General features: G+C 41.3%; 1 protein-coding gene across 6 annotated transcripts in view; it reads left to right on the forward strand.

Moving 5' to 3' along the window:
* DDHD2 (DDHD domain containing 2) overlaps positions 1 to 20,743 on the forward strand; it is an 88,686-nt gene extending 67,943 nt beyond the window's left edge. For all 6 annotated transcript variants that reach the window (XM_077469948.1, XM_077469951.1, XM_077469949.1 and 3 more), the window contains 7 exons: positions 150 to 269; positions 7,999 to 8,154; positions 11,308 to 11,410; positions 11,521 to 11,682; positions 12,972 to 13,125; positions 15,272 to 15,406; positions 18,491 to 20,743. In XM_077469948.1, the coding sequence (XP_077326074.1) occupies positions 150 to 269; positions 7,999 to 8,154; positions 11,308 to 11,410; positions 11,521 to 11,682; positions 12,972 to 13,125; positions 15,272 to 15,353 (777 nt within the window). In that variant the 3' untranslated portion in view covers positions 15,354 to 15,406; positions 18,491 to 20,743. The remainder of the gene's footprint in view (positions 1 to 149; positions 270 to 7,998; positions 8,155 to 11,307; positions 11,411 to 11,520; positions 11,683 to 12,971; positions 13,126 to 15,271; positions 15,407 to 18,490) is intronic.
* The last annotated feature ends 2,778 nt before the right edge of the window (positions 20,744 to 23,521 follow it).

The raw sequence follows: 23,521 nt of genomic DNA on the forward strand, positions 1-23,521 counted from the left end.
GAGGAAAGCTGGCTGAGTTCTTGCATCTGTCAGCAGGACAGGACTGCCTATATTAGTAGGATTTGGGGGTGAGAAATGAGGAGATATGGGTAATTCTGGCACATTTTGGTATGTTCTTAATATGCTGTATAATGAATATCTATTTACAGGACTGTGATTGCCCAACTCAGGACACCACACATCCTTCTGATGTTGGCCAGCCCCCGCTCAGCTCAGGAAGCACTGTTAATATGGTGAATTATGAATACTTCGATGTGGGAATTGGACAGGTGAGAGAAGCCATAGAGAATAATGCTTTTATTGTACAAGTACACGATGTAGCAGTTTGGTGATAATTCGTTGGTATGCGGAAAAATTTCCATCCTACGTCTTCAAATTGGAACATCACTGGTGAATACAAACACCCCACTATTGATTAGAAAATCGAACAAACCTTCTCAAAACAACATTTCTATAGAAATTCTAGTGTATGGCCACCTCCATTGAACGTTCTATCTGTCCTATTTTTATTTTTTTTTTATCTGGATCTAGGTAGAATGCAATATATCTGTAAGGGTGTGTGAATGGATGTGTGTTGGTTCACATCCATGTCTGTTTAGGTCCTCAAAAACCAACAGAAAGGTTTGCGGATCAGATGAGAACTGATGTAAACGGTTGCACATCTGCCCACATCCACCTGCTTATAGAGATTGTATGGCTTTGTTTTTCCTCAGTCACAAAATTAAGGAAAAATCATAATGGATACAGATGTCACAGAAGTGCCCTCCATCCTGATCAGATCTGACTCAGCAGGGGATCTGTTTATTTTAACCAAACTTGTGTCATGCCCACAGTCTCTGACCATCATTTCCTCTAGTATGTCTGCACTCTCTGGCAATCCGCTCCAGCATTACATACAGTTTACTGAACATTATGTGAGGCCATTTGGTTATGTCAGGGCTACAAATACCTTTGCGGACATTAAAGTGATATTAAAAAAAAAAAATAATATATTGCAGCTTACCAAATCTTACATGTGATATGTACTGCATATGTTTTCTTTTTCAGTCTTTCATTTACCTTTAATTTCACCTGGTGATCCCGCCAGTAAATCCGTTATTTTTTTCTATTTTTTTCAACTTTCTAAAACAGCCCAGGCTGTCCAGAAAAAGTAGCAGTTTTGAGGCAAACCGCCCCAGCACAGTGTTTATAGTCATTTTAGTTTTTGCCTGTAGATGTCACTACAGGAAACTGTACTAGGAGCTCCATGTCAGATGTGTTACAGTGGATCCACTTTTTTTTAATTCGGCCCCTTTTCAATCAATTTTTTGTCAATGACTTTAAGCAATGCCTGTGTAATCTTGAGGTCAATGAACCTCAAATCGCATCAAAGTCGGACCGAAGTAGTGCAGGGACTACTTTGAAGTCACACAGATATGAATGGTACTCATTGGAAATCATGGGGTACGATTTGTCATGTTACTCTGACATCCCAAGTCGCAGCAAAAGTGTGAAAGGGACCATAATGCTAGGAGTGCATGCAGATAGAAGGGCTGAAAATCATAACTATTTTACAGCGTATTCCAGTAAAGCCGGTCACATGCATTCAATATAATTATATAGAGGCCTTTAGATTTTCTAACAGATATGTAGTGTGAGGGCCTACCTAAACAATCCATTTAATTTATATCTAATTGGTTATGCCCTGGTGATACAATGTTGTTGGTAATGTAAATAAGATTGTAACATGTGTCTAGCTTTAATGCATTCATAGAGTGGCATACTGTTCACTTAGGGCAGGGGTCTCCAAACTTTCTAAACCAAGGGTCTGTTTACTGTCCTTTAGGGGAGCCGGACTGTGGCCATCGGGAGTACGAAATGTACCAACCTCAGTGGGAGTAATTGTGCCCTATCATTGGTGTCAGTGGGAGGAAATCGTGCCCCATTGTTGGTGTCATTGGCAGGCATTGTGCCCCATTGTTGGTGTCATTTGGAAGAATTGTGCCCCATCATTGGTGTCATTGGGAGGAATTGTGCCCCATCATTGGTGTTATTGGGCCCCATTGTTGGTAACAATGGGAGGAACTGGGCCTCTTTGCTGGTGTCATTGGGAGGAACTCTGCCACGTCATTGGGCCCTATTGTTGGTAACAATGGGAGGAACTGGGCCTCTTTGTTGGTGTCATTGGGAGGAACTCTGCCACATCATTGGTGTCATTGGGCCCTATTGTTGGTGTCAACAGGAAGAACTGTGCCCCATCGTTGATGTCAGTGGTAGGATTTGTGCCCAATTCTTGGTATCGAGGGAGGAATTGTGCCCTTCAAAAATGTCAGTAAATAAAATAGAACCCCAGGAGCCAGATAAAGGCAAGCAAAGGGCCGCATTCGCTCCCCTGGGTCGTAGTTTGGAGACCACTGACCTAGGGCATTAGGCTAAAAAAAAAGGTGCCTGGCCTTCCCTGGCAGACACATCGTTTGCCAGCAGTTGTGACTTTTTTTTTTCTTACCATGGTTTAGGCCATATTCAATGATAATCAAGTTTGGTGAGCAAATTCTGACTTTTATGCCCCGTACATATGAGCGGATTTTCCGCTGGAAATTTTTTTTTGTTTTTTCCGACGGAATTCCGCTCAAGCTTGGCTTGCATACACACGTTCACACAAAAGTTCTCTGAACTTTCGACTGTCAAAAACGCGGTGACGTACAACACTACGACAAGCTGAGAAAATGCTTCCGAGCATGCGTCAAATTGTTTCTGAGCATGCGTAGGAATTTTGCGTGTCGGAATTTTTACAGACGATCGAAATTTCCAATCGAAAACAAGGAAAAATGGCCCATGGGACTTTAAATGAGTAGATCACTGAGGTCAAAACAATTAAGTAGAATAAATTTAAATAGAATTTATTACAGTTCCAAAGACATAATCATAAAGGAGCGTAAAATCATCATCAGTCATAATACATCTTGATACAATTTGAAAAGTACATTAATATACATAAACATCTTTTGCACTCGACGCGTTTCGCGAGCTCTGCTCGCTTCCTCAGGAGTAGATGTATGCATGGTTATATTATGGTTGGTTAGTCCAAAAAAAGCTGATCCCAAATGGAGACCATGGAGACTGATCTGTCCGGGAGCTGAAGAGGCATAACCCACACACCCCGATCAGGGACCAAGCAGGGGGCCGACCATGGCAAAAGGAGAGTTGAACACAGCATGTGTTTGTATTCTGAATTGTCCCAGTAGCCATACATGTAATGATGACTATAATAAAGGTATATATGTATCTAAATTAGTAAGTAGTATAATCAGTAATGACCTATAAATAAAGGTAAAGTATTGTTATTGTATAATAGAGTCAATGAGAATGTGAACAGGGACGTAGACAGAAGAGAAAAAGAAAAGTGTGAAAGAAAGTGATGGTGATAGTATCAGGGACCAATCAAAGGGCCGACCATGGCAAAAAGAAGAGTTGAACACAGCATGTGTTTGTATTCTGAATTGTCCCAATAGCCACTCATGTCATGACAACTATAATAAAAGTATATATGTATCTAAATTAGTAAGTAGTATATTCAATAGTAACCTATAAATAAAGGTAAAGTATTGTTATCATATAATAGAGTCAATGAGAGTGTGGACAGGGACGCAAACAGAAGAGAAAAGAGAAGGTGTGAAAGAAAGGGGGAGAAAAGAGTGAACAAGTGAAATAGAAAAGGTGATGGGGAAAAACAGTAATAGACAAATGAGTCTCTTAATGTGCCTTATTAGCCAGATACACCGTGGTAGTTGTGACGGGGGAAAGAAATATAGCCTAATCTATTATAAGTAATCCATAATATTGTAGCGGACTTAGTAATAATAGTGATGTAAATATCTATTTACTATGCGTCTATTATGTTGAGATAGGACAAGAAACAAAGATGCATAGTGAAGGAGTGAGATGTGCTTACCCCTATGTAGTGCCTCTCATATGTGGAAGAATAGTCCAAGTGAGAGAAGGAACATTTGCCAGGTGAACCCCGAACTTAAATCCCGAGCGGGAATAGCGGAACACACCCCTAACGCCATGCGTAACATGGCTGTGGTACGAGCCCGCACTGTGCCCGCTGAATGCGGGATAACGCCTGCGCAGGCTCAAGCCAGTGGAGTGGCGCACTGCACACCCAACGTGGAGACGCCGCGTCTGTCGGAAGTCCCACTATGAGGCAGAAACATGGCGTCGATGTACAGGTGGCCCCACCCATCCATCGGGGAGGGGACAGCACGGGAGAGACTCCCGCTTGTACATCGCAGCTCCCGGAGAGGAACAACCCACCGCCATCCACAGCGGGAACAGCATGATGGAGCCCAAACCATAAACTACCCAAAATAGCAGTACACATTAAACATATTCGCATATATGAAAATGTATTAAGGTTGATAAGAGTAGTAATGACCATGAGAACAGTAAACAGACAAAATGGGCACATAGGTGTCTTCCACCTGAGTTCAATAGAAAGGGGGCGGTACTGGATACTGCAGTATCCAGACTATGCAGTATGCAGAGCTCGCGAAACGCGTCGAGTGCAAAAGATGTTTATGTATATTAATGTACTTTTCAAATTGTATCAAGATGTATTATGACTGATGATGATTTTACGCTCCTTTATGATTATGTCTTTGGAACTGTAATAAATTCTATTTACATTTATTCTACTTAATTGTTTTGACCTCAGTGATCTACTCATTTAAAGTCCCACGGGCCATTTTTCCTTGTTTTCTATATATAATTCGGGATGGAGTTGTATCACCTTAGGAGGCAGTATCCAGACCGCCGGAACTTTTTCCGACCGAAAAATAAAGAACATGCTCTCAATATTTTGCTGGCTGGAATTCTGCCAGCAAAAGTCCGATGGAGCATACACATGGTCGTAATTTCTGACCAAAAGCTCACATCCGACATTTGCTGGCTGAATTTCTGAATGTGTGTATGGAGCTTAACATTGGAAAGTAGGGAATGGTCACTAATTGGTCACAGAGATTTTCTAAATTGTTGAGGTGCTCATTATTATTTAGGTATCTTCCGGGCCACATACACTGTGTGGCAAGTTTAACCACTTGCCGACCGGCGCACGACGATGTACGTCGACAGAATGGCACGGGCAGGCATATTGGCGTACATGTACGTCCCTGCCTTCCCGCGGGTCGGGGGCCCGATCGGGCCCCCGCCCGGTGCCCGCGGCGGTCGGTATTCGTTCGGGAGCGATCCCGGACGAGGGGACGGCCATTCATTCATGGCCACCCCCTCGCGATCGCTCCCGACGAATGAAAATGCTCCGTGACATCACTTCCTCTCCTGTAATGTAAACACAGGAGAGGAAGTGATGTAATCTCTCCTCCGTGTCGGTATTTTTCGTTCCGACACCGAGGAGAGAGGATCGGTGAGTTGCACCAACACGACACTACACAGTAGAACATGCCAGGCACACTCACACCCCCCCGATCACCCCCCCAATTACCCCTGCCCCCCAGTCACAGTGACACCAATGTCATTTTTTGTTTTTGTTTTGTTTTTTTTGCATTGGTGTCATTTGTGACTGTAATAACTGTTAGGGCAGTTAGGGTTAGCCCCCTTTAGTTCTAATGTACCCCCCTAACCCCCCAACAAAGGTTTAACCCCGTGATCACCCCCCGTCGCCAGTGTCACTAAGGCTGGGTTCACATTGCAGCGGTTTATGAGAACGAATGTGATTCGCACCACACTGCAGTGCAAATCACATCCGATCTCTGTGCGATTCGAGTTCAGCCATTCGCCGCACCCGCCACACCCGCCGCAAATTCGCACGGGACCCTTTTTTTGGTCCGCAGCAGAATCGGATCGCATGGGTGTTCACACCATGCGATCCGAGTTTTCAGATCGCACTGCGATATGCGAACTGATCTGGGGGTGTCATTAACATTTCACTGACACTCCCAGCAGTTCGCATAGGGCAGTGTGAACTGCCGCCGGGAGGCATGCGATGCGGGAACCCGCCGCGGATTCGTGGCGTTCCCACATCGCTCCAGTGTGAACCCAGCCTAATAAGCGATCATTTTTCTGATCGCTGTATTAGTGTCACAGGTGACGCTAGTTAGGCAGGTAGGTATTTAGGTTCGCCGCAGCTTTTTATAGCGCCAGGGACCTGATTGCCCCCTAGTTAACCCTTTCACCAGTGATCACCATATAACTGTTACAGGTGACGCTGGTTGGTTAGTTATTTTTTTATAGTTTCAGGGCACCCGCCATTTATTACCTAGTCTCACTAGTGTACCCCTAAATTTAGGGGTGTCTACTTTCCAAAATGGGGTCATTTGGGGGGGGTTTGTGCCATCTTGGCATTTTATGGCCTTCAAAACTGTAACGCCCTTAGAAAGCCTGAAGGCGGTGCTTGGTTTTCGGGGCCCCGTACGTGGCTAGGCTCCCAAAAAGTCCCACATATGTGGTATCCCCGTACTCAGGAGAAGCAGCAGAATTTATTTTGGGGTGTCATTTCACATATGCCCATGGCATGCGTGAGCAATATATCATTTAGTGACAACTTTGTGAAAAAAAAAAAAAAAAAAAGTTTGTAATTTTCCCGCAACTTGTGGCAAAATATAAAATATTCCATGGACTCAACATGCCTCTCAGCACATAGCTTGGGGTGTCTACTTTCTAAAATGGGGTCATTTGTGGGGGTTTTGTGCCATCTTGGCATTTTATGGCCTTCAAAACTGTAATAGGTAGTGAGGAGTGAAGTCAAATATTTACGCCCTTAGAAAACCTGAAGGCGGTTCTTGGTTTTCGGGGCCCCGTACGTGGCTAGGCTCCCAAAAAGTCCCACATATGTGGTATCCCCGTACTCAGGAGAAGCAGCAGAATTTATTTTGGGGTGTCATTTCACATATGCCCATAGCATGTGTGAGCAATATATCATTTAGTGACAACTTTGTGAAAAAAAAAATAAAAAAAAATTAGTTTGTAATTTTTCCGCAACTTGTGGCAAAATATAAAATATTCCATGGACTCAACATGCCTCTCAGCAAATAGCTTGGGGTGTCTACTTTCTAAAATGGGGTCATTTGTGGGGGTTTTGTGCCATCTTGGCATTTTATGGCCTTCAAAACTGTAATAGGTAGTGAGAAGTGAAATCAAAAATTTACGCCCTTAGAAAGCCTGAAGGCGGTGCTTGGTTTTCGGGGCCCCGTACGCGGCTAGGCTCCCAAAAAGCAGAATTTATTTTGGGGTGTCATTTCACATACGCCCATAGCATGTGTGAGCAATATATCATTTAGTGACAACTTTGTGTAAAAAAAAAAAAAAAATTTTTTTTTGTCATTATTCAATCGCTTGAGGCAAAAAAATAAAATATTCAATGGGCTCAACATGCCACTTATCAATTTCCTTAGGGGGTCTACTTTCCAAAATGGGGTCATTTGGGGGGGTTTTGTACTGCCCTGCCATTTTAGCACCTCAAGAAATGAGATAGGCAGTCGTAAACTAAAAGCTGCGTAAATTCCAGAAAACGTACCTTAGTTTGTAGATGTGACAACTTTTGCGCAAACCAATAAATATACAATTATTGACTTTTTTTTTACCAAAGACATGTGGCTGAATACATTTTGGCCTAAATGTATGACTAAAATTGAGTTTATTGGATTTTTCTAATAACAAAAAGTAGAAAATATCATCATTTTTTTTCAAAATTTGCGGTCTTTTTACGTTTATATCGCAAAAAATAAAAATCGCAGAGGCAATCAAATACCATCAAAAGAAATCTCTATTTGTGGGAAGAAAAGGACGCAAATTTTGTTTGGGTACAACATTGCATGACCGCGCAATTACCAGTTAAAGCAGCGCAGTGCCAAATTGTAAAAAGACCTCTGGTCATTTACCAGCAAAATGGTCCGGTCTGAAAGTGGTTAAAGGAAACATTTACACCAAGAAAGTGACAAGCATAGTTCTTTCCAATCCATTCAAGGTACAAGATTACTTCTAATACATTGAATTTATTTTCAGGTCAAAATTAATTACCCACAACTGAGTTTCCATCCGGAAATTTTCTTTGCCTGGGGATCCCCCATTGGGATGTTTCTGACTGTGCGGGGATTGAAGAGGATTGACCCCAAGTACCAATTCCCCACATGTAAACGGTTCTTTAACATTTATCATCCGGTATGTATACCAGCTGTGCCGTCAATCAAACATGGCTAATCTTTAGGCTTATTGGCATATTAGCGCAGCACAGCCAAAAGTGTACATTTAACGCAGTGTAACTACAATGCATGTGTTAATGAGCTTTTAACTTTAGGACATTTTAGAGATTTTGTTAACCTATCTCCAAAGGGTATCATACACAATGCTGTATCTGATGCTTTCAAGAAGTAGGGAGGCACCTTTATGTAATAGGAACTGCATTATATTGTCAAAAGTATTGGGGCACCTGCCTCTACATGAACATTAATGGCATCCCAGCCTTAGTCCGTAGGGTTCAATATTGAGTTGGCCCACCCTTTGCAGCTATAACAGCTTCAACTCTTCTGGGAAATCTGTCCACAAAGTTTAGGAGTGTGTCTATGGAAATGTTTGACCATTCTTCCAGAACACATTTGTGAGGTCAGGCACTGATGTTGGATGAGAAGGCCTGGCTCGCAGCCTCTGCTCTAATTCATCAAAAGGTGTTATATCGGGTTGAGGCCATAATCTTCCCTCCATCAAATGATTTGTACCAGTGCACTGAGCAAGGACCATAAAGACATGGATGTGCGAGTTTGGGATGAGGGAACTTTACTGGCCTGCACAGAAAAAAAAACTGGCCACTGCCCACACCTATAACTAGCCTTCACAGTGAGGAGCCCATGGAGGGCATATACATATAAAACAAAGACAATTTCATAGCTCAACTCACCAACCAGTCTGCTCACCAACCAAATGAACCAGTCTAACCGTCTGTTAAAAGCAGGGGTTTAGTTAGCACACATTGGCAAACGCATGTGAAAGCTGCAAGGCCTCGTCACGGCACCCTGCGTTGCTTGCAGTCCTAAGTCCACAAATTTCTAAGTGTCTCCATAGTGGAATCACATGCTTTGTATGGATAGATGTGGGACAGGTGAACCTGAAGACTGCCCAAGCCCCCTTAAAGTTACAGGAGTGCACTGGACACCCAGCAAGAGCACAATGGCAACGAAGATGCCCAGTGTGTCCCCGGACCATATATACAAACGGTAACAAAAAACTGACCACTGCCCACACCTATAACTGGCCTTCACAGTAAGGAGCACATGGAGGGGCATATACATGTAAGACAAAGACAATTCCATAGCTCAACTCACCAACCAGTCTGCTGACCAACCAAATTAACCAGTCTAACCGTCTGTTAAAAGCAGGGGTTTAGTTAGCACACATTGGCAAACGCATGTGAAAGCTGCAAGGCCTCATCTTGGCACCCTGCGTTGCTTGCAGTCCCTGCACAGAGTTCTGACCTCAACCCGATAGAACACTTTTGAGATGAATTAGAGCAGAGACTGCAAGCCAGGCCTTCTTGTCCAACATCAGTGCCTGACCTCACAAATGCGCCTCTGGAAGAATTGTCAAATATTCCCATAGACACACTCCTAAACCTTGTGGACAGCCTTCCCAGAAGAGTTGAAGCTGTTATAGCTGCAAAGGGTGGGCCAACTCAATATTGAACCCTACGGACTAAGACTGGGATGCCATTAAAGTTCATGTGCGTGTGTAAAGGCAGGAGCCACAATACTTTTAACAATATAGTGTATAGGGCAGCCTCTCTTTCCAAATTCTCAGCAGCCAGTAGATCCGATTAATCTTTTTTCATTGCTTTGTGGTATGGGGGTGTTTCAGTAACTTTTGCATGTTATGCCAATCTATGTGCTTTTAGAGAGCTTTGTTTTTTTGTTTTTTAAGCTTCAAGTTTCGTAAGTAATGGTCTTGTTGCTGCTATACAAATGGATAAAATGGCTTGATTTTGTAAAATAGGGGAACCGTGGATTGAGTCCTATATATTTCACCCTCTTTAATGCTTATTGCTTTTGTAGAGATTGGAAGCGAGAGGCTCGTTGACTTTGTAGGAATATTTCTGCCCTACATCATGATCAGTCTTTTTTATTTATTTATTTTTAAACCATCAATGCCACCTCCTAAGATACCAATTTTTTTTCTTCCTTTTTTATTTTATGATTTTGCAAGTCCAGTCTGCAAGAAAATACTGTACTTTTGTAATATGGTTAATAGGAAGGTGCAAAATGCAGAAACCCATACCAAGTGATCATTGTTTATTCATTGTTCTGCTGTAATCTGCTGAGAGAAACAATCTGCTTGGTTTTGACTGATGTCCTTGAACTTTACTCCCTGTGCTGCTTTATTTAAGCTCATCTGCCAAGACATAAATATAAGGCCTCATGTACACTGCATGTGTGTTCAGCTGCCTCTAGGGTCGACGGGAATTTTTTTCCCCCTGCCTTCAAACTTCCCTGCATGTTGGTCTATGTCTCCATGCACACATATGCTAGTGGCAGGGGCTTTTACAGGCAAAAAAACCCCACTGCCAGTTTGTCCAGGAGCAGCAGAGTAAACCTCTGGAAGTAAAACTCTAGGCACGTTTAGTGCTTGAGCGTTGGTTCATTTCAATGGCCAGAATAAATTATTATTCTGGCCAATGAACTGAATTACCACCCAAACTCTTGGTGCCTGTAAATGCCCTTAAACACATTACATACTTTTACAAGCGTCAGGCATTTTTTTTGCCAAAACGCTGCCGCCAGGAGGAATGACTTGTAAGAGAGTATGCAAAATCTCTTGTCTGGATGAGGTCTTTGGGTGTCTACCCTGAGGTTTTCACCCTTATACAGTACATACTTACCCTAAATATATACATAAAACATACATATGTAAGCGCAAGTGGTTATAATATGATGTAGTGCATGCAGGAGAAATAAAACACATGGTTTCCTGGTATGAAAACCGCTTAGCACGACTATATGTAGCATAATTCTTAATTTAAATGCCAATTGTTCTAATAATAAAGAACATTTCACACAAGGTATTTTATAATCAGAAAAGTAGGGTGTAAGAATCCATACTTATCCGATCATGATTTCACCCAGCTGACAGTAGGAGTGAAGTCTGGTCCCTATGTATTCTTGCACATAGTTTTGCTTTTTATGCTGCTTTGTCATATAAGCCTATAAAACATTTTTATGGTATTAAATACTACTATAATTTGTTTGCCTTTGTAGTAAAGCTGATAAACCACCATCATAAATCTGTTCAATTCATGTTAACGTTTCTTTTTTCCTATGCTCCTCATAGTTTGATCCAGTTGCATACAGGATGGAGCCAATTGTTCTCAGGGATGTGGATTTTGAGCCAATGCTGATTCCCCATCATAAGGGTCGGAAGAGGATGCACTTAGGTAACAATGATTATTTCTATCTTTGGTTGATTAATTCTTTTGTTCACATGCAATATATTGTAAGTTTACATATGTATTCGGCATCTAAACTAGCTTTCTTGTTCATCCAGAACTGAAGGAAGGACTCACGCGGATGGGCACAGATATCCTAGGTTCACTACGAGTAGCCTGGCAAACTTTCACCCGACCCCCTGTGCCTTCCTTACCACCTCCCACGGCTGAGGCTGCAACACTATCTGTTTCTGAACTCCCATTGACCGTTGACAAAGCTGGTAATTAATTTATCTAATGTATTAAAAGGAGAAACACCATGTACTCAGTAGATGCCTTTCGTTTTTGGTTGTAGCACTCAGTTAAGGGCAGCCAGGTGCTCAGATCTATTTGGTGGTAATACCTATAGAAGAGGTAAGAATTAGCCCAGTTCGTTGGTTTGTCGATATTTTTCAGAAAATAACTATCATTTCTACATAATGGAGATTAAAAACGTAATTAGAGCTATTTTTTCTTATGACCCCCTTTGTGTGGTGCCATAAAGGGTTACCTCTTGTCATATCGCTTGGCTGTTAATAAGACCAGAGGCAACAGTTGCATATTCTGTCTACAGTGCAGGAACCTGTTTTGTTGGTGTGGTCACAGATGCAGTAATTCCGTACAATTCACAGCGCTGTATAGAAGGAGAGAACATATCCATGCTACAACCGAGGCCCAAACATGAAGGAGATTTCCATGTTTCCTAAGCTATTTAAATCAATTATTAAAGGTCTTGTCCCCAGATGGTTTGACCAAGCCCCCCAGATTTACTGGTATGCAGAACCAGGAGTCACCTTAGCGAGAGAGTTGTTTTCTGAGTAAAATGTGTTGCATCAGGAGGTATGAAAATTACTTTAAAGTAATATTAAACCGTCAGCATTTTTTAGTTTAATTATAACTGTGTTACTTCTGTGCCGCCTGGTTTAAATACGGGATGTATCAATAATCTATAATCAAGTGATCATCCAAAGCTGCTGCTGACATCAAACTGTGTTCACCACACTAAAGGGCTTGATAAGTAAAACACTTAACTGGAGCAGCACACCATCCACATTGTTATGTATTGTTTAGTTTAACACACTGAGCACAATAAAATGAACATTTCCCATTACTCTATATGTTAAAATTCTTACCCCAGCACTTGCAGTTCATCACTTTTAATACTTTTGGTCTCACAGAGTTGCCTCCCTGAATGTCTGGTCCTAACAAGAAAGAGTTAACAGTGGGCACGGCAGTCTCCATGCAATATGTTAGCTTGGAGGAGCAGGAGAGTGCTTTTTCCATCCTAGGCTGCAGGACTGTGTGCTGCTATTGTTGCACACAGTGTAGGTAAGGACAGTTCTAATCCCTGCATGTAGGGGTGGCTCCAGAGGCTGCTGCAAGAGAAAGGAGCCAACCTGAAACAGGAAACCAGCTGCTAATGGAAAATAGGCAAGGGTTAAAAGATAAGCTGCATTCTCAGAAAATTATTAAATCGCCTGCTGATAGTGCTTATAAAAGGTTTAATTTCACTTTCATTCTGTCTTGTAAGAGAGATCAGAAGAAGCACCTGAGAAGGAAGAGCCTGTTCACATTGACGTGGGGATGTTGAATGGAGGACAACGCTTTGACTACGTTCTCCAAGAGAAACCGATCGAGAGCTTCAATGAATATCTGTTTGCACTTCAGAGCCACCTGTGTTACTGGTAATGGTTGTATTCTGTATATTTTGTATTCGTTTCATTGTAATGATTAATGCCAATATTAACTTCTCACTAATTGCTCCACAACCCACACTGGGCATATTACACTAGAATATAGTTGCCATTCTGGACACTGTAGATTTAGGCTGAAATACAGGGGAGCATTAATGTTTGTGATGGAAGCACTGAGGAGGGCCAGTGTTGGAATACAGCTTGCTGCCAGCACAGGGCAAGTTAGTGCAGTTGAACACCAACACATATGCAATATTCTGTACATACAGTGGGGGAAATAATTATTTGATCCCCTACAGATTTTGTAAGTTTGCCCACTTACAAGGAAATTGAGGATCTATCATTTTTATCATAGGTGTATTTTAAATGATAGAGACAGAATATCAACAAAAAATCCAGAAAAAACACATACAACAAATGCTATAAATTAAGTTGCTAGTTCAATGAGTAAAATAAGTATTTGATCCCCAAGCAAAACATAACTTAGTACTTGGTGGAGAAACCCTTGTTGGCAAGCACAAAGGTAAGATGTTTCTTCTAGTTGGTGACCAGGTTTGCACACATCTCAGGAGGGTTTTTGGTCCACGCGTTACAGATCTCCTCTAAGTTCTTAATGTTTCTTGGCTGTCGCTTGGCAACTCGAAGTTTCAGCTCCCTCCATATATTTTCTATAAGATTAAGGTCTGGAGACTGGCTAGGCCACTCCATGACCTTAATGCGCTTTTTCTTGAGCTATTCCTTTGTTGCCTTGGCAGTATGTTTTGGATCATTGTTCTGCTGGAAGACCCATCCATGACCCATCTTCAGTGGTCGGCCTGACAGAAGAAGGTTCTCATCCAAGATTTTACAATATATAGCCCTGTTCATTGGCCCCTCAATCCGGCAAAGTGGGCCTTGTACCTTTAGCAGAGTAACAGCCCAAAGCATAATGTTTCCAACCCTGTGCTTGACTGTAGGGATGGTGTTGTTAGGGTCATAGTCAGCATTTTTTTTTTTTCTCCAAACACGGCAAGTTGAGTTAATGCCAAAGTGCTCAATTTTGGTCTCCTCTGACCTCTGCACTTACTCCCAATCCTTCTCTGAATCATTTAGATATTAATTGCCATGACTGTGCATTTGCCTTCCTGAGGAGGACTCGCCGTGTTTGGAGGAAGAAAAATGCTGACTATGACCCTAAGAACACAATCCCCGCAGTCAAGCACAGAGATGGGAACATTATGCATTGGGGCTGTTTCTCTACTAAAGGTTCAGACTGACTTTGGCTCATTGAGGGGCCAGTGGACAGGCCATGTATTGTAAAATCTTGGATGAGAACCTTCTTCCCTCAGCCAGAACACTGAAGATGGGTCATGGGTGGGTCTTTCAGCATGACAATGACCCAAAACATACCACCAAGGCAACAAAGGTGTGGCTGAAGAAGAAGCACATTAAGGTCATGGAGTGGCCTAGCCAGTCTCTAGACCTTAATCATATAGAAAATTTATGGAGGGAGCTGAAAATTCGAGTTGCCAAGTGACAGCCAAGAAACTTTAAAGATTTAGCGAAAATCTGTAAAGAAGAGTGGATAGATGTGTGCAAACCTGGTCACTAACTACAAGAAGCATCTTACCGCTGTGCTTGCCAACAAGGGTTTCTCCACCAAGTACTGAGTCATGTTTTGCTTGTACTTATTTTACTCACTGAACTGCAACTCAATTTATAACATTTGTTTTATGTGTTTTTTCTGGATTTTTGGTAGATATTCTGTCACTATCATTTAAAATACATATTGATAAAATATAGTCCCTTCATTTCTTTGTAAGTGGGCAAACTTACAAAATCTGCAGGGATCAAATAATTATTCCCCCCACTGTATTCTGCACTGCAGCCTGACTGCAAAGCAAGTAAAAAAAAAAAAAAAAAACATCACTGCAGTTTGATCTTCCTCATGATTTTTCTTAAAAAATCAACCCACTTGAAAAGTACACATTTTCAGGCCTCTGACTACTCTGTGAGTAACCATAGGATTGTCAGTTGGATAGGATATGGACTGGATTGGTGCCAGAATTAGGCGTATTCTATACCTGTTTTAATGCTGTTTGGAAGAGGGGTTCTTTATTTCTTTCTATATTACTGACAGTTGCTTCTCTCTTCTCAGGACATCAGAAGACACAGCGTTACTTTTTCTTAAAGAGATTTACCAGTCTATGGAAATCAGCATGGACCAGCCACTGCAGTAAAATAAAGGACAAAAGTCCAATTGGCTTGAAAGGAGTTAAACAAGTGCCTGCAGGTGAGCTCATTCTGGCATTGACTTAAAGTGTTTGTGTAGCCACTTTTCTTGCTTATTAGAATCCCCAGTGTTAGATTGCATTATCTGCCCCAGTGTATGTTCTTTATAAAAATATGGCGCTTTATACCTTATTTCAGAGCGCCGCTCGGTGCTTACATGACCACCCGCCGCTCTCCTCACCCAATCTGAGAGCTATAGCAGGAGGAGCTGAGAATTCCCCGCTGACATCACATGGAAGGAGAGGAGGAGAGTGGTGGGTGGTCACGTGAGCGCTAAGTGGCGCTCTGAAAAAAATGTATAAAACTGCATATTTTTCTTTATAAAGAACATACTGAGGGGATTCTAGTAAGCAAAGTTATTTTAGCAGCAGGAGGGGCAGGGAACAGTTCAGCAGAGACTAGCTGACAGGCAGGGAGGGAGAGGGGAGCAAGGAGAGACAGAGGGATGACGGAGGCACATAAACTGACCACAGTAATCATGGATCAGCAGCCATGAAAAAACGTGGTCATTTTACAGCGGGGAGGGCAGCACTAGGCAGGATCAGCCAGATATTTTAGATTATACAAGGGAACAAATTACACAGCACAAGCACTGTGCTGTTATTCGTGCTTTAAAAGAACAGGATAATTTTTTTTTTTGTTTTTTTTTGTTAGGGCTATAACTGCTTTAAGGTGGCTACAGGTGAGATGGATGGCAAAATCCCCCCACCGGGACATTGTAGTCTGACAGCAGGTTACACCACTGTCAAGTACACTGATCAGTGGCTGAAGCCACTGATCAACAACATTTTTTTTTAACTTGTCAAAAGATCAACTTCCGCTGAGTAGGGATAGCCACACACTGATCACAATTTGGCCAGAACCAGCTGAATTTCAATTGGTCTATGTGATCAGCTTTAAAGTGTTACTCCAATTTTTACTAGAGAAAAAACAAAAAGAGCACAGCTCAATTATACATTCTAAATTCTCACACATAGATGGGAGAGTCTGTCTGCTACATGCAGTTGATCAACCCCAATGTTGGGTGTTTGGGGGGGAGGGGGGGTGCTAGAGAAAGCATTGATCCAAAAGCACGAGCATGAAACTAGATTTGTGGAGGAAAACAGAAGCTGTTTACAAACAATCCCCAGTGTCACTAATATTACAAGGAAGAAAGTACAGTGCCTTGCAAAAGTATTCATCCCCTTGCATTGTTTATTGTTTGAGGATTTGCATCATACAGAACATGCCCACAAATTTGAAGATTTTTTATTTTTATTTTTATTGTGAAGCAAACAATAAATAGGACAAAATAACAGAGAAAGTCAATGTGCATAACTATTCACCCACCTAATACTTTTAGAGCCACCTTAGAGTCAATACTTTGTAGAGCCACCTTTTGTGGCTATCACAGCTCCAAGTTGCTTTGGATAAGCCTCTATGAGCTTGCCACATCTTACCACTGGGATTTTTGCCCATTCCGCCTTGCAAAACTGCTCCAGCTCTTTCAAGTTGAATTGGATTTTCTATTGGATTGAGGTCTGGGCTTTGACTAATCCATTCCAACACATTTACATGTTTCCCCTTAAACTACTCAAGTGTTGCTTTAGCAGTGTGTTTGGGGTCATTGTCCTGCTGGAAGGTGAACCTCCGTCCTACCCTAAAATCACAGATTGGTACAGGTTTTGCTCAAGAATATCCCTGCATTTAGCACCATCCATCTTTCCCTCAACTTTGACCAGTTTTCCAGTCCCGACTGCTGAAAAACATCCCCACAGCATGATGCTGCCACCACCATGTTCCACTGTGGGGATGGTGTTCTTTGGGTGATGTGATGTGTTGGGTTCGCGCCAAACAGAACACTTTCTTTGATGGCCAAAAAGTAAAATTTTAGTCTCATCAGACTAGCGCACATTTTGGGAGTCTCCCACATGCCTTTTTCGCAAACTCAAAACGTGCCATTTTGTTTTTTGCTGAAAGTAATGGCTTTCTTCTGGCCACTCTGCCATAAAGCCCAACTCCATGGAGCGTACAGCTTATTGTCGTCCTATGTACAGATACTCCAGCCTCTGCTGTGGAACTCTGCAGCTCCTCCAGGGTTACCTTAGGTCTCTGTGCTGCCTCTCTGATTGATGCCCTCCTTGTCCAGTCCATGAGTTTTGGTGTGCGGCCGTCTCTTGGCAGGTTTGCTGTTGTGCCATGTGCTTTCCATTTGGTTACAATAGATTTGATGGTGCTCCTAGGGATCATCAAAGATTTGGATATTTTTTTTTATAACCTAATCCTGACTTGTACTTCTCAACAACATTGTCCCTTACTTGTTTGGAGAGTTCCTTGGTCTTCATGGCAGTGTTTTGGTTAGTGTTATTGGTTGCACCAGCGATTTTTATAGGCTTCATAACAAAACATACACACATGCCAATTATCCGTTTTTTTTTTTTTTCTGAAAAATAGTTTTATGTATATATTTTTCTAATTTTACTTCACCAACTTAGACTATTGTGTTCTGATCCATCACATATAGTTCAGATTAAAAAAAACTTGAACTAAAGGCTGTATGGTAACAAAATAGGTAAAAAGCCAAGGGGGTGAATACTTTTGGAAGGCTTTGTATCGTTCCAATTTCTAACTGCATACAATTGTTTTGTGACAGTGGGCTCTTGACTACAATACAGAAATGTAATTAAATTATTTATATATTAGTGGTTATGTTATACCATTTTAAAAAAGGCAGATTTTTCTTTACCTGCAAGAAGGAAATTTGGAGAACTACTAGTACAGTGACTGATTTGCAAGCATCTACAGTTTAGACAGCTGTATGGGTAGCACTGTGCTCCAATAAGTAGCAATTGTTTTGGTTGGTTACAGCTTGTTCTAGTCTTGTGAATATTCCAGTGTTTTGATTTTGTTGACTTGAGAATGATATAGAAGTTTGGTAGGTGTTCTCATCTGCATATGTTAAAGTTTTGAGTGGCTTTGCGTCATTTGAACTTTTAAAAACATTTTAGAGTCTGTATTGCTAATATTATAAAAATGGGAAAAGACCTGTGATAGTGGCCCACCCTTCAGTGACATGATCTAAATGTTTATTTATGTCAATTTCTAGGTACAACTGGATTATGCATATTCCCCATTGTGAATTTACTGTTCGGAGGAGGCTTGGACCATTACCCCTGATATGGACAGCTGCTTTTATGACTACACCGTTATTGGCTAAACACCGCCTCAGTTCTCTGCTGTCTACTGGAATATATACCAACCTTTAGTATTCAGGGTTCATGTAAATCTTTACCTTATGGTTATATTTTGTGATATTTGCTAAATGATAAGTCCTTTTCCAGCCAAACAGTGAAGCAGGGGAGAGTATCTTAACATGTTACTAAACCCACAACAGTAAAATCAGTCGGTATATGCAGTAAAGCATGCTTGTTATACTCACTGTGGAACCTAAGGGGTTAATCCTGTGCATTGTGTAAAAAGGTTGTTCGATCCTGTCTTCCCTGATCTTCCCCTTCTTCCACAGTCCCCAATCCATCTCCTGATAGAACAGAGCCTTGGGGGCACTGTACACATGCTCAGTTTGATGTGTATTGCTAGAGATTTTTTTTTTTCTCGGAAGGGTGCATGTGATTAGCACAGGGCCAATCAGCACTGCCCACACAGAGGGTCAGGGGTCCTGCAGCCCCATATGACAGACAAGGTAGAATGAAAACTCCTCCTACAAGCTTTAACTAGACACTGATAGGAGTCCCAAGACTGCTATATACAGCTGATGAGAAAAGGTATTAAGCTGGTTATATTTACTAAAACTATTGCATTTCCATATTCTGAGTACAGTGGGAGATCAGATATAGTGAATGCAGGGTCCTGGGGTTAATAACACTTTAAGTGTACCTTAAAGATTACATTATTTTCTACTGATTTAAAGTCCCAGTGCAAAAAAATTCTGAGAGCCATTGGTGTGCACCCTCCTCTGAGTGGGAGGTTCTGGGGAACTACACAAAGGACAATATGAACCTATTACAACAAGATCATAGCGACAAGGAATACAAGTCCTTGGGAAGGGTTTCTCAATGCTATATACTCTCTCCACTCATAGTGATCTGCAATGTAAACTGTATGCAGATCACACTGACTTTTGGAAAGTTCAGTAACATACCAGTTCTGGGGTGGTTGAGCACTGGATCTAAAATAACTCATAAGGGTTTTCCCAAGCAGCACACAGCTTACATACCATACATAATTTCCGATGTAAGAAATGGCAAGCAGACAAGCTTTTATTGCAGAAGAGACGTGCTACCTCTTCTGCAATAAAATGTCCCTACCTGTCTGCTTGCTGTCTTCTCTGGCACTGCGCATGCTCAGCTTACAGTGCCTGGCTGATAACCGAGTGCCGAGATGACTAGCTTGTGTGCATGCATGGCGTGACTAAAGAAGAGGCCTGAAGACCGTCACTCAGAAGTAGTTTTTAGTTCCGCTTTTACTACTTTGCTGTGCACTATAAATAATTCAGCACAGTTATTGCATGACCCAGTGTGCACATTCATTGAAAGGATTGGATTTTGGTTGATTGAAAGTGATCTTTTAACAAACGAAAATTTATAGAGGTGAGAAAGGTAATATGTCTGTTGTGGATTTGGAAACCTAGGAAAAAATGTTTGTTCCATTGAGGGACATAGGAAGTCTTAAACTTTCAGGTTTATTCCCACCAATGATCTGACACTTCCAGGTCTGGGGGCGTGCGCGCCTGCCACCAGCGACCCGCTCCAGGCAATCAGAGGGTACAGCAGACGTGATGTCTGCTGGGACACGCTGATCGTAATCTGGGGACAGGCAGAACGGCGGTCTGCCTATGTAAACAAAGCAGACTGCCATTCTGTGAGAGGGGAATGTATTGATCCTGTGTTTCTGCTAAGCAGGAACACAGATCTTTATCTTCCCCCACAGTTAGTAAGCACTCCCAGAGAACAGCTTTAACCCTTTGATCGCCCCTGATGTTTACCCCTTCCTTGCCAGTGTCATTAGTACAGTGACAGTACATATTTTTTAGCACTGGTCACTGTATTAGTGCCACTGGTCCCCAAAAAGTGTCAGGTGTCTGATTTGTCTGCGTCAATATCGCAGTCCCGCTATAAGTTGCTGATCGCCTGACTAGTGAAAAAAAGAAAGAAAAATACCTCATAGTTTGTGGATGCTGTAACTTTTACGCAAACAAATCAATATACACTTATTGGGATTTTTTTTTACCAAAATATGTAGCAGAATACATATTAGCCTAAATTGATAAAGAAATTTGATTTTCTTTTACTTTTTTTTTATTGGATATGTTTTATAGGAGAAAGTAAAATATATATATATATATATATATATATATATATATATATATATATATATATATATATATATATATATTATATAATTTTTTTTTTTTTTTTTTTCTTTCAAAACTGTCTGTCTTTTTTTTGTTCATGGCACAAAAAAAGTGTGGGAAGCCGGCCGCCACTCCTTGTGGCTACACAGGCAGCTTTTCCCAATGCACATGCGTGAGTCTTGCTGCGCTTTGTGAATGGTCCTGCAGCTTCTTGGGACCTGTCATGTGTCCCAATAAGTTGCAGGCAGAGAGAGGGGGTAGAACTTCCACCCTAGGCGATTCCAGTAGGAGTGGGTACCTGCCAGAACTAGCTGCCCTCTTCCCTCCCCAAAATAAACTTCCAATAATGTTAGAGGAGGAGGAGAGGATTCTTAAAAGCGGAACTTCTCATTTAGGGTGAAGTTCCGCTTTGGAAAGGGATCCAATTCAAAATAAAAACTGAATTTTTTCTGTTTCATTCTTTCTGTATAGATGCAAAATGTCTGCTCTGCTTTTGATGAGCAAAGAAGAATAGGGTAGATCAATGACTTGAATTACATTGTTTTGTCAGACTGGTAATGTGTAAGTCACTTATTTTTACCACTGGAGGTGTACTGTACATTACATACCTTTTTTGTAAAGCTCTTTGGTGCTTTTCAAATCCATTTCCTTTGTTTACCTTATTTTGAGGGAGTCCCTGGCCATATTTAGTTAGTTCTGAGCCCTATAAGGTTGTATTTTTATATTTAAATTCTATCTGGCAATTCTAGTTCAAGTCCCGAGTGACCTAAAGCCAGAAATGATACTCTATATTGAAAGTGTAGACTATAAAAAGACAGCGCAGTCTGTGAAGACAAGAGTGTTTTACAGGACAGCCTGTAGTTCATGTGCTGGTATGAGATCATATTGCATGTAGCTTGTTCATTCTCTGGTAGTTTCTGTCACAACTCACTTCAGCAAACTGCATTACAATTTTTTAGTTTTTTTTGTCAGAACATCTAAACTCACCTTAAGCCTCGTACACACGTTTAGATTTTTGGACGACCGAGCGTCCGTTTTTTTTTGTGGCATGCTAGTCTCACGTTGAAAGTGAAGAGGTTACTAACCATACGAAAATTCTCGTACAACAGAATACAACATCAGAAGTGATATAAAAAGTGTTGAATAGTTTGTATGTATTCTTTCGTTTCTGAGAATGCATAGTCTTGCTCTTATAATTTTTTTCATTTGAAAACCGTACTAATGAAATGAAAATCGGAAGTTGAGTTCACATCCGACAAAAATGTTCTAGTCTGCACATCCATCTTTTGTTTGACAAAAAATCGGCCGTCGAAAGCTCTGTACTAATGATCCGAAAATCGTACTAATTTTTCCATCCAATTTTTGTATTGTGTGTATGGGCCTTTATACTTGGATACACTCACTGTCTCATTTTTACAACTATTTCTACTGTTGCAGCAGATTGCCAGATGTGACTTTCATAATGATCTCTTTCTTCAAAAGTCACTCCTGAGACTGCTTCATTAGGCACCTGTTTTAAATTCACAGTAGAGACTTGATTTCCACCCGAACAAAGGATATAAAACCTTCTAGAAAAGCAAACCACCTGAGCTATGTATAATGATATCTATTCCAGCCATTTATAATCCACCTGACCACAATATCTTCTTGTGTCTCTCAGCCAGTATAAACCTTCCCATCCCGGATATTAGACATGCAATCTTTATGTAACACGTGACTCGTTCTTTAGCACAATGCAATACTCCATAGACCGTCTAGCTACTTTTCAGTATGTTCTTCCACAGCACGGTAACTGTATGCCTTATGTACCGGTTTTGCACTTTCCTTGATTTGTAGCTATTTTATTTATAAGTAATATGGTAAACCTGTAATAGATTAAACACGTGACACCATAATCAGCTGTGATCATAAACAGCAGTTTGTGTGCATTCTATTTATTAAATACATTTATTTTTAAACAGTTCTTGTTTTTTTTTCTTCACAAAATAACCTTTCTGCCTGGCTTGATGGGACCCTTCGGCCCCTTTTGCACTTGTGCAACTTAGGACTGCGAAATCGCATGACAAGTCATGCCCCATGATTTCCAATGAGTACCGGTCATATCTGTGCGACTTCAAGAGTAGTCCCTGCACTAATTTGGTCCAACTTTGATGTGACTTATACGTTTTATAGACCTCAAGATTACACAGGAATTGCGTCAAGTCACGTCAAAGTCACACGACTTTTAGGTCATACAATTCTGAAATGGGCCTTCATATGGCTTTTGCATTTCCACACGAGTCTGTGGAAATACAAATCCCCACTTGAAGAGTTGCTAGACAAATTCCCATCAATTAATTCTGGATGATCTCAGAAGAATTTCAGGCTGATGGCATTCAAATGTGCCGTGGATGTATTTAAAATGCTTGCAAACACACATGTGGAACTGCTCACTAAACATGGGGATTGCGGTGTAAACTAGCCCCAAGTCATCTAGAATCAACTGTAATGATGGATTATGGTGTAAGCGCTTTGTGGCATCAATGTCATGTTGCCTCAACTTTGCCACCAATGCAAAATGCCAAATAAACCTGCTACTTGAAAAGACGTTTATAAATATGGTACATATTTCTCCTTCTGCCTATGCCACTGAACACTGCTCTGTTAATGAAGAATTGTCCCATGAGATTATTTGGGGACCAGAGAACTTCTATGTCTCTCACAGCTCAGTGGTTCCTACTGCTCTCCACAGGACACATTGGTAATGTAAAATACATTGGACTCTCT

This window comes from Lithobates pipiens, unplaced genomic scaffold (genome assembly GCF_037356315.1).
Source record: "Lithobates pipiens isolate NorthernLeopardFrog02 unplaced genomic scaffold, aLitPip1_a1.2 Scaffold_8, whole genome shotgun sequence".
NCBI classification, from domain to species: domain Eukaryota; kingdom Metazoa; phylum Chordata; class Amphibia; order Anura; family Ranidae; genus Lithobates; species Lithobates pipiens.